General features: G+C 34.9%; 1 protein-coding gene across 1 annotated transcript in view; it reads right to left on the bottom strand.

Moving 5' to 3' along the window:
* LOC145291236 (zinc finger matrin-type protein 5-like) overlaps window positions 1–11,634 on the bottom strand; it is a 29,207-nt gene extending 17,573 nt beyond the window's left edge. Inside the window, exons 1-2 of the mRNA XM_080136839.1 lie at window positions 11,404–11,634; window positions 5,684–5,746 (exon numbers count right to left, since the gene is read on the bottom strand). Coding sequence (XP_079992965.1) covers window positions 5,684–5,746; window positions 11,404–11,530 — 190 coding nt within the window. The 5' untranslated portion in view covers window positions 11,531–11,634. The remainder of the gene's footprint in view (window positions 1–5,683; window positions 5,747–11,403) is intronic.
* Window positions 11,635–12,359: the final 725 nt, after the last annotated feature.

Raw genomic sequence — 12,359 nt, forward strand, 5'->3', positions numbered from 1 at the left:
ACAAAAATTGGGAGCCATGGAACATAGTAAGTTTGTGGACTATATACTGCCAAAACAGACGAACGAATTGTCATTTGACGAGGCTGTAAAATCCTTAATGGAGTTATACTGTCCGAAAACTAGTTTATTCCATAAGAGATGGAAATGTATAAACCTGACTCGCAAAGAAGACCAAGACTACACAACATTTGCGTCAGTCGTGAACAGGCATTGTGATAATTTTAAATTATCTTCGTTAACGGCCGACAATTTCAAGGTCTTGATTTTTATTCAAGGTTTAGTCTCAACCAAGGACGCTGAAATCAGACGCAGGGCATTGAAGACACTCGAAAAGGAACCGGACATTACCCTTCAAAAATTGGCTGAGGAATGCCAAAGAATTATTTCTGAGAAACAGGACTCCAGAAATATAGAAGAGGCAAATGTATCATGCATCAAGAAAGTGCAAAATAAAAAACCGTTCTTCCCAAAAAGTCAAGTGAAAACGAAACGCAATACTCAGGAAACACACCAAAATAAGCCTGATTTACCACGTTGCCCTTACCGGTCCCGTAAATGCGATCTATGCAGACGCAATGGCCACAAAGCCTCGCATTGCAGAGTAAAAGGACCTCTCAAGAGTTACGTCAAAATGACGAGAATTCTAGATGAAAATGTACGTAATAGTCAAAATCGGGTACAAAAACGTAAAGCTTCAACTTGACAGTGGCTCAGATTTGTCCATAATAAACTATAATACTTGGTGTAAAATTGGCAAACCAAAAATGAGACAAACCAACAGAGTGGCTCACTCGGTAATGGGAGAACGCATTAGGTTTGAAGGTGAAGTCACTACAAATGTAACATTGAAGGGCAAAACTTTAACACTAAAAATGTTTGTGTTAAAGAAATCAAATAATCTTTTCGGGACAGACTGGATTCAACAATTTGAACTCTGGGACTCACCCATGAGCGATTTTTGTCAGAAAATAGACAGTCCTACAGCCGAAGCAAAAAAACTTAAGGAAGACTTGATGGAGTCATTTCCTAATGTTTTTTCGGGCAAATTAGGCTGCTGCACAAAAATGAAGGCGAAGTTCGAATTAAAAGATAACATCACCCCGGTTTTTAAAAAGAAACGCAGCATACCATTCGCCTCCATACAAAAAATTGACGAGGAGCTAGATAGACTCGTCAAGGCAGGAATACTGACCCAAGTCGACTACAGTGAGTGGGCTGCCCCCACTGTATACGTAAAGAAAAAATCAATGGATATTAGAGTCTGCACAGACTTCTCGACAGGGTTGAATGCAGCACTAAGGGATCACCATTACCCGCTACCTAGCCCCGAGGAAGTATTTACGAAACTCAATGGAGGAAAAATTTTCTCAAAACTAGATTTAAGCGAAGCATATCTACAAATTCCCGTGGAAGAAGAAAGCTCCAGACTCTTGTGTATTACCACCCACAGGGGACTGTTCAAGTTTAATAGGTTAGCTTTCGGGATCAAGGTCGCCCCGGCTATCTTTCAGCAAATAATCGACACTATGTTGAGTGGCTTTGATTTTTCTATAGGATACCTAGATGACATTCTAGTAAAAAGTGAATCTATAGAAGAACATAAAAGACATGTTTTTCGGGTATTTGAAAAAATAAGTGAGTATGGCTTCACACTGAAAGACACCAAATGCGAATTTTTCCTCAACCAAATTAAATACCTTGGTCAGATAATAGACAAGAACGGTAGACGGCCCGATCCTGAAAGGTCCACAGTGATAAGAAATATGCCTGAGCCACATGACTTTTATTCCAAACCTGCATACTTTATGTGCACCCCTAAACGAGCTACTTAGGAAGGACAAAGTTTGGGATTGGACCACAGAATGCCAGACTGCATTCGAAAAGCTAAAAAACGTGCTCACATCAGAACTGTTCCTGACCCATTATAATCCGAAACTGGACATAATCGTCGCTAGTGACGCTAGCGCATATGGAATCGGCGCATGCATCCTACATAAAACGCCTGATGGTTCAACGAAACCGATAGCACATGCGTCTAGAACCCTACTACCGGCGGAAAAGAATTATTCCCAAATAGAGAAAGAATCTCTAAGTATTATTTTCGCTGTGACTAAATTCAATAGATTTTTACATGGAAGACATTTTAAGCTTCAAACGGACCATAAGCCGCTCATCACTATCTTTGGTTCAAGAAAAGGATTGCCTACACATACAGCAAACAGACTGCAAAGATGGGGAACAATCCTACTCAATTACGACTTCGAAATGGAGTTTCTACCATCAAAGAAGTTAGGACATGCTGACGGCCTATCCCGGTTAATACCAAAAACTGGAGAACCGTTTGAGGATTCTGTTATCGCATCACTTCAATCAGAGAAGGACTACAGTTTGATTCTATGTAACACAGTGAAAGAACTTCCGGTTACCCTAGACGACATAAGAAAAGAAGCCGAGAGTGACGATTTTATAAAAGAAACCAAAGCAAAACTGGAATCGGATGAACAAGTAGCAGAAGCTTTCTCAGTGTGCGACCAGGTTCTACTATACAGAGATAGAGTAGTTATTCCAGCGACCCTACATAAAAAAATCCTCAAGGATTTTCACACAGGACACCCTGGCGCCACCAGAATGAAGAGCCTCATGCGTTCATACGTGTACTGGAAAAGCATGGACAAGGACATTGAAGAAAAAGTGAAATCATGCAGAGGATGTGCTCTAGCTGCGAAAGCACCACCTATTCAATTCAGTCCATGGCCCAAAGCCGACTATCCATGGTCACGAATACATGTGGACTATGCAGGACCACTTGATGGACACTACTACCTTATAATAGTGGACAGTTTTTCCAAGTGGCCCGAAGTCTTTAGATGAAAGAGCCCAACTACAGACTTCACCATAAAAACTCTTCATGAGTTATTTGCACGATTCGGAGTGGTCGACTGTTTAGTGTCAGATAACGGCACTCAGTTTACGTCCGGGGACTTTAAAGAGTTCATTAGAGACTTCCAAGTGGACCACATTACAACTCCGACATACCACCCCAAGTCAAACGGCCAAGCGGAAAGATTTGTGGACACACTGAAGAGAGCTTTGAAGAAGGCTAAGGACACGCCATCCGAAAAAGCCCTACAACAATTTCTTCAGGTGTACCGCATAACGCCCAACGAAAACACACCATCCCAGATGTCTCCAGCGGAAGTAATGTTTGCAAGGAAAATACGGCCAGTTTTTGATAAGTTATTACCAAAGCAGAAAGATCTTTCTACTCCAGTAGTTTCTTCCCCAGAACTGCTAGACTTTGGAATTCCATTCCAGGTCACTGCTTCCCCAACTGTACTGACATGCATAAGTTCAAGTGCAACGTGAACCAACATCTCGCTGCCCTAATCCCTACATAGTACCCCAGTAGATGTTTCCCCTGATAGTAGCCCCCTACACCAAAGTGGCAATGTGCCTTGTTTGGGGTGAAAATGTAATAAAAAAAACACACCAAGCTGACGATACCCAAGAAGAACTACATGCCGGGAGAAAAGATATTTTTCCAAATGCATAAAAATAATAGTACCTTCTGGGAGCGGGGAACGATCATTAACAGGATCGGTCGTATGGTCTATATGGTGGAAGGACCACACTCCACACATAAGAAACACTTAAACCAAATTCGCAAACACACTTCAGACGAGCCAAGTGAAATTCCATCTGAAGAAGAGACAATGGACCTCCTATATGAGGCATTTGATCTGGAACCTCCTCAAACCAGTACGGAAATACGTCGTTCCACTAGAAAAAACCCCTTGGAAGTCAACCCTAAGAGAAAAAAATTATATTTCAGGGAAATAAATCTTCGGAGAGGGGTGTTCTGGGGTAACTGACACCCCTATTCCTGTCTTCACATGGACTCTCTCATTGCTGTGAAAGGCAGCCATTTTGGACTCTCTAATCAGAGATTCCATGCCAGCCTAATCATTGACATGACTTTACCGACTCTCCTGTTTGATATTGTGAACCCCTAAAATAAGGCCACAACAGTAAACTATTGGAAAATTCCATTTAAAAAAATATTTTTTTCATCATCTTAAGAAACATTTACAAGAAATATGCTAAAAAATCTCCATGAATAAAAAACAAAACTTATTGTTTTGATCTCCATATCTATCTTCTTCTAATTTCTATATAAACAATATTTGCTTTTTTTCACATTTTCAGTTCAGCAACAGTCCCCTCTCCAAATTTTAATTTTGATTCCAGTAAATATCTTATTAATAGTAAAAAAAAATAAAAAATAAAAATAAACATAATGCTTCACTATTTTTAATATTAAAAAAAAAAAAAAGTTAGCGTTATTTGCCTAGTTTCCACTTTAGTAATGGTCTCCAAGTTCAAACCCTATCTGGCTTACTACAGTTTCCCAGAAAAATCGCAAACCCGTTTTCTTTCCTTTTTCTAAACTCTGTTAATTTTTTTTCTAGATGTTAAAAATGGAAAAGGACAAATATTTGTGAAAATAACTTTAAAAAATAATAATTCTGTAACAATTGTATATTTATTGATTGACAAGTTTAACAAGAAAATAATAGGGATAGTCATTTATTCAACTTTGAATAAATAAAAAAAAAAAATAAATAAAAATAAAAAACTGTAAAACATAAAATGGTTAATTTATTGACACGGACACAAAAAAAAAAAAAAAACAGATTCTGCTTTTATGCAGAAAATTATTTCCTCTAGTAACAGAAGTTTTTAATTCATAATAGAGAATACTACAAAGAGAATTGAGTGCAATTTTAGGTTTTGTGGTATCTAAGAAAAAAAATTGGGTACACAAAAAATGTGGCGGAATTGCTGGCAGGTTGAAAAAGAATAACCAATTTGTGTGAAAGATGATGAAGACTGTTGAAAACTCGATGTGGAGAAAGTTTATCTGGATGATGAAGCTATTGAGTAGTTTTGTTTCCTTTGTGATATTGGAGAATTTTAATGTATTATTATTTTTGATTAACTTGCGAGCTCTATATATATATATATATATATATATATATAGATGAGAGAGTATTGTAGATCCCATGAAAGAGTGGGGCCACTAACATGTAAAGTTAGTATTTTTTTTTTTTTACATTTATATTTGATGCATAAATGCAACACACTTTAGATGTTTACGTACTACTGAGAAAAGCCTGAGAATGAAAAAAAAACAAAAAAAAAAAAACAAACTCGAAACAACTTAATATGAAAAATTATACCAGAAAGGATTTTTTCCCCTAATGCTTTCAAACTATTTCAATGGCGGATGCCATCTCTTTGTAACATTTTTTGCGCACATAGACAAACACGATCAACAGTAGATATATTGAAGTCATAAGAATCCGGTAATAGTATTTAAAATGAGTGTCTCAACTACATAACCCATTAACTGCCTTTCTACAATCTACTGGAAGCCATTTTCATCCAAATTTTAATGAATTTAAAAAATGTATTCCTTCTATGCTTTTGCATCAGCAATATAACAGGCAATTTAAGGTCAGCAGAATTTATTTTAGTTCCTCTTAAGGTTTGTATAGTATTTCATTTATTAAAGTTTTGAATTTGGATTTTTTTGTGAAACAACTTGTGAGCTCGCAATATTGATGAGTGACGCATTTTCTTTTAAGACTATCTTTAGACACAATATCAAGCACATAGTTACCTTTTCTCAGTAAGTCTTTACAGGGAATTTTACGAGCATCTTCTTCTAAAATACTTTCTGCATCTGTAAAAATAAAAAGGTCAACAGTTGGTGTTTACAATCATCTTGGAGACATGAAACTTCAGTTAAGCAAACAGGATAATTGAAGAAAGATAAAAGTCATAAAAGATAAATTAAAACATTGTGATATTTAAATACGTTATTTTACATATAAAAAGGTCTTCTTTAAGTCTTGAGAAACAATGAAACTAAGAATGTCTGAACAAAGTCTCTAATGAAGCAAATGGTGTATAATTTATTGCACTTCTCCAAAACTAGCATTAATCTATTAGTAAGAAAAAGTTCAAGACGATTGGAAACGCTGCTGGGATAAGCAGAGGAAGGTGTTATTTAAAAGTTTTTTTTCCTAAATTTGTTGCACAATCAAGGCTTGAAAGTCTTGTCTACTTTACTCTTTAGTTCATACGTTTCCAAGGTTATTAGTAAAAGCATAGCATAATCCCATTGACACACTGGTTCTGAGTAGATCACTGAAATTAAGCAATGTTGAGCCTGATCAGTACCAAATGGGTGACCATTTGAGAATCTTATGCACTGTATGAAGGAGCATGTAGACACCTCCCTGCAAAAAACTTAATGTTGTCACATCTCCCGACCTAGATGTAATGTGACTTGGTATTTTAAATAAAATCATTTGGTAGTCAGCATATTTAGGTCTTCAAGCACCATCTTTGTATGATGAATGCAATAACCCTTATCCCTGAGTGGCTTCCGGGCCTTGATAAGTGGTGACCACTGTAAAACAAAAAAAAAAAAAAAAAATGAAGCAAAGTTAAATTTTGGGTCTCAATCCCAATCCTGGCATTCTCCTTGAGGTAAATGAAGAGTGGGTTTTCATCATCAAATAAATCCTGATATTTACTAATTCTACAAGTATAAAAAATATTTTAAATTTTACATTAATACTTTTTAATGATTTTTTTTTTTTTTTTTTTGAGTCAGCCAAGAATTGCAACTAAAATATTATTGAAATCACTCACAATATCATGATATGCATTAGTTCATAAGATTTCCCATGGGGAAATTGTGAAGGTTTTGATAACCGACTGAATGGTATAATTAAAAAAAATGCATCTCATAGAATTGTTAATAGAATTCATAATTCTTTCTGCAATCCAACCATATCTAGTACAAATAAATTTCAGTCACTGAAATAATCCAAGTTTCAGTCTGTTTTATTGCCATTGGAAACACTTTAGTGATATTAAATGAGTTTCACACTCATTGAACCCTAATTCTATAGATTTTTATGAGGGAGGGGGGGTATATTAAATCAACCCCAGACTATTCCGTTACTGAAGAGGGTCATTACAACCCAAATCAGGGAAATGTCAAGAGATGAGTATGTCGGGGGTATTGATAATTTTATGACCATGCATCCAAATATGCACATTTGGAAGATATCAACAGCAATAAAACAAAGACTGTTGGATATTCATGTATGAAACTTGGTGAACAAGTCAAACAAACTTAAGTGTAGTTATACCAGATATAGTTCAGTCTAAGAAATGACTGAATTTTATTACTAATGTTGTGGAGACGCCCACTAATTAGCATACGTGAGTGAAAAGATATAGATAAAGGTATCAAGTCAGCAAGACCGGAGAGCTGTGTTCGAACGCCGGATAGGCAAGACGCATGTGCTGGTTGTTCCATGAAAGATTTTAACACGCCCTCTGCCGGACAATCTTCCAACTGCAGTACAACTGCACCTTTGTAAATATGTATTATATTTTCGTCTTAATATATTTGTTTTACCTTCACTTTCTGCGTTCGTGCTGTTATTGATACAGACACAACAGTGGCGACAGGATTTCGAAAAAAGATTTACGCGTGAGAAAATACGCTATCAAACTCAACAGTGGTATTCAGGAAATACTTACTCGTCAAAGATTGAAAAATAATTCACTCGGAAATTCAATGTTTAAAACACAGCAACTACGAAATTGTCACCAAGATTTTTTTTTGTGACTACTTGAAAAAAAAAAAAAAATAAATAAATAAATAAAAAAAACAGCAAGCACTTTATTTCAAAGTGCCTACGAGAAAAAAAAAAACTTGAAAGTTGTAGTAACCTTTTCTGCAAAGTGCACACAAAAAAAAAGAAAAGAAAAAGTGTTTCGCTAGGATACCGTGAACTTATTAGGTAGACTGTTTTGAAAGAAAAAGTAATTTTTTTTTTCTCAGTATACTAAGGGATTTTTTTCTTTCTTGTACATAATTAATAACGTAACAAAAGGAATCGGTTGTTCGTAGTTATTAAAGAAAGGAAATTGTAAAAGTGACTGATTTACTTATTTGGAAAACAAAATGGAGAATCTTATCAAGTTATTCGTGGAAATGCAAATGCGTCAACAAGAAAGAGACAAATTACAGAAAAAAGAACAACAAGAAAGAGACACATTACAGAATGAACGGCTTCTTAAATGTATAGAGCAAATGCAACTTGTTCAAAAAGATTTATTGGAAAGATTAACGACTAATTCTGCACAGGAAAGCAATACGGCTTTTTCCAACGCAACAATTGTGAATAGCATAGATGTGTTCATGTACCTACCAGAAGAGGATAAAACTTTTGAGGCATACTTCAAGAGGTATGAAGATATTTTCGAAACAGATTGCGAAAGCTTGTCAAACGCAAAGAAAGTAAGTTTATTACTTCGAAAGCTTGGTACCAGTGAACATTGCAAATTTGTTGATTTCATATTGTCAAGGAGAACGAATCAGTTAGACTTCGCTGAGACTGTAAAACTTCTTAAGGAGTTATTCGGACCGAACATGTCTCTTTTTCACAAGAGATGGTCGTGTATGAACCTTAAGAAAATGGAGGAGCAGGACTACCTGACATATGCGTCAGTAGTGAATAAACACTGCGACAATTTTAAATTATCGGAACTTATGGTGGACGACTTCAAATGTTTAATTTTTGCACAGGGGCTAGTTTCTACAAAAAATTCAGAGATCCGAAGACGCGTTCTCTCAAAATTAGAGACAGAACAAGGTCTGACACTGCAAAAGTTAGCAGAAGAGTGTCAAAGGGCAGTATCACTAAAAAAAGACTCCAGAGATATAGAAGAAGCAGCAGTGTCGTACATAAGGAAGATTAAAAAATCTGGCATAAACGCAGGGCAAAGAAAGTGCGAGACTCGTCAAAATCCAAAAGATTACGCGAGTTATAAATACTCAACTCTAATTGCAGAAAACGAAATTACGATTCAAGTCAAAGGAACTATAAAAAAATCGGGACCAAGTAATAATTGCGGAAGATGTGATGAAAAACATTGGAGAAAGGATTGTCCTTACAAAAATATCAGATGCTTCAATTGCAACAAAGTCGGACATAAGAGTATTTGTTGCAGAACAAAATATAGAGTACACCAAATGAGAACAAACGACAAAGAGAAAGACAATTTACGAAAATATGTGTTGGTTAATATTTTCAGCAAACAAATAAAATTTCAACTTGATTCTTGAGCAGATTTGTCGGTAATAAACGTTAGCACTTGGAAAAAACTGGATAAACCGACTCTGAAAAAGTCAAGTAAGGGTGCTAGAACGGTGACAGGAGACGAAATCAAATTCGAAGAAGTCGGCCTGCCCATTAATTTAAATGGCACGACGAAGAAATTGAAAATCTTCGTAATTAAAGAAAGCCAGAATTTATTGGGAACAGATTTTATTGAAAAATTCAACCCTTGGGATAAACCGATGAACGCTTTTTGTAAAAAAAAATAACCAGCTGCACCACGACGTCAGAAAATATTAAAAATAAACTAAAGAACGAATTCCCAGAAATATTTACTATGGGACTGGGAAGATGTAATAAATTTAAAGCTTCGTTCAAGCTAAAAAAAGGATGCAACACCAGTATTTAAGAAAAAACGGAACGTGCCGTTCGCCGGATTAGACAAAATAGATAGCGAATTAGACTTGAAAGAACGGGCATTTTATCTAAAATCGAAATTAGCGTTTGGGCAGCGCCTACGGTGTACTTAAAGAAATCTGAACAAATTCGAGTCTGTGGAGATTTTTCAACCGGGTTAAATAATATGCTACAAGATCACCATTACCCTTTACCAAGCCCGGAAGAGATTTTTGCCAAACTAAATGGTGGGAAAATTTTTTCAAAAGTAGATTTGTCCGACCATAAGATGCCAATCAATGCATGGTAAAGGAGCAGACAATCTAGGAGGTGGGTAAAAAACATAAATGGGACCAACTGGGAGCTTCTCGACAGTTATCTTTTCAAGTTTATGTGGAGACAGAAATTTGATAATGATCCTTTTGTCTCCATCTTAAGCCATATATCAGAAAGCTACCTGAGTGATTGGGTTGGCGAAGTTTCTTCCACATCTGTCTCTTCTCACTCTACTTTAAAATCATCTGATACAGCAACCGTAGAAAATCCTAAGAGAATATCCCGGCTGGATTAATTAATAAAATTTTTTTTTTTTTTTTTTTTTTTTTTTTTTAAATCGGTTGCCCAATCCCACTCCACAGAAGAAAAAAAAAAGTTTACATTAGTTACACAGATAAAGAAAGAAATGTAAGTAAATAATACATAAACAAAAAACAGGACGGTTTTGTTCAGTTTTGTTTGATTAAAAAAAAAATGCTTATTTAAAATTTTATCATTGAACCGGGCTGAAATAACATTTAGGGGTTTGTATTACTGTACACACAGATTCGAAAAAGTTGTCAAAAAACAAATATATAACAAACAAATATTATCAAAGGCAAGATAAGTTACTTTTCTACCAAACTGGATACATTTTTTTTGTTTTTATTCAATGTAACATGTTTATTCAGCTCGAAAAACATGCAGTGTTTACCAATGTATTGGAAAATTTAAAATGGCGCCCGACACTCTCTTTAACATGGTAAGTTTGGGAAAAGGTGTTATAAATAATAAACTAGATAAAATACTATTTAAAAAACACCGAATATATGTCAAAATATGTCACGGTAACATATAATGAGCGAATTTCTAACAGTATTTTATCTAGTTTATTATTTATAACATCTTTTCCTGAACTTACCGTGTTAAAGAGAGTGTCGGGCGCCATTTTGAATTTTCCAATACATCAGTAAACACTGTATGCTTTTCGAGCTGAATAAACATGTTATATTGAATAAAAACACGAAAAATATATCCAGTTTGGTAGAAAAGTAACTTATCTTGCCTTTGATAACATTTATTTGTTATATATTTGTTTTTTGACAACTTTTTCGAATCTATGTGTACTGTAGTGTACAGTAATACAAACCCCAAACCCGCACCTTTTATTTATTATAATATATAAAAAAAAGAATTTTAAAATTACGTTAATCCCCCCCTCCCCCTTAAAGATTTGTTACAAGAACAAAACAGAAATTGTTACGGTAGGTCGTGATTTTTTTTTTTCGTTTTATTATATACGTATATATTCCTGATAATTTTATTATATTTAAACGTTTTCTCCCGGATTTTATCAGAGTAGCGTAGTTACGCTTTCTAGCGTTTGGTAACAGTTATTTGCTGTTTGTTTATCTATTTTTTTTTCTTTTATTATTAAGTAAGCACCGTAGTTAGAAGCAAATTCTGAGAATATGTTTGAAACTGACGGCATCGGGCATGTCTAAATTTGTTGCAATTTGAACCAGGTAGAAAATATACTTACCACGAAAAGAATCATAATGTTCCTTTCTCATCCGTTGATGATAAGTTCCATTGATATGTTTCTTTCTGTTTGCGGGAATATCTGTAAAAGATTTATCACAAAAATCACAATAATATCTTTTATCCATTGTAGATTTTCCGTTTGCGTAAGGGAATAAATCTAAACAATAAAATTCGGTGACATTTCTAAAATTCTCCAATATATAAAGTTCTGGGTTGTTTGAACTAACCGGTGCTTCCGGTAACAAGTTTCGACAACACAAACCACACAAAATTAAACTCGATTCCTAAATTTAAAAAGTTAGAAAGAGCAAAGAATATCATTTTATTTACTTTTTTTTTTAATTTTTATTTATTTATTATTATTATTATTATTATTATTATTATTATTATTATTATTATTATTTATTATTATTATTATTGTTAGTAGTAGTAGTAGTAGTAGTAGTAGTTAAATTATTATTATAATTGTTATTATTAATCACTAGAAGTTCGTTCTTACACAGATCATCGTTAGAGTTTTTTTTATAGAAATCGCTCGAGACAAGGCACGAAGCCACTTAATGTAAGAAGCTAACAAAAATGATAGCTGATTATTGCAAAGACAGGAGTTGCCTATTGACCTTAGTCTTGAAAAGACTAAGGCTTTAAGTAGAAGGAAAATATTGAGGAGGAAGAGAGTTCCACAACATTGTTGTCCTTGGAAAGAAGCTACTGGAATAAGAAGCTGTATTGCAATAAGGTATTAAAACAGCGAATTAATGGAGACGTCAAGACCACCGAGTCAAGCGAGCTGGAACAAAGGAAGCAGGGAATAGATCAGACAATTCTGAGGAACACCTGCCATAATAGTATGTGTAGAAAAGACTGAGACTAGCAACATCACATCTATGAGGGAGAAGTTGCAGTGAAAAAGAAAGTGTGGGGGCACTCAAATTACAGATATGTTTCTGTAGC

Source organism: Euprymna scolopes, chromosome 2 (genome assembly GCF_053919585.1).
Source record: "Euprymna scolopes isolate OS-2025 chromosome 2, ASM5391958v1, whole genome shotgun sequence".
Taxonomy (NCBI): domain Eukaryota; kingdom Metazoa; phylum Mollusca; class Cephalopoda; order Sepiida; family Sepiolidae; genus Euprymna; species Euprymna scolopes.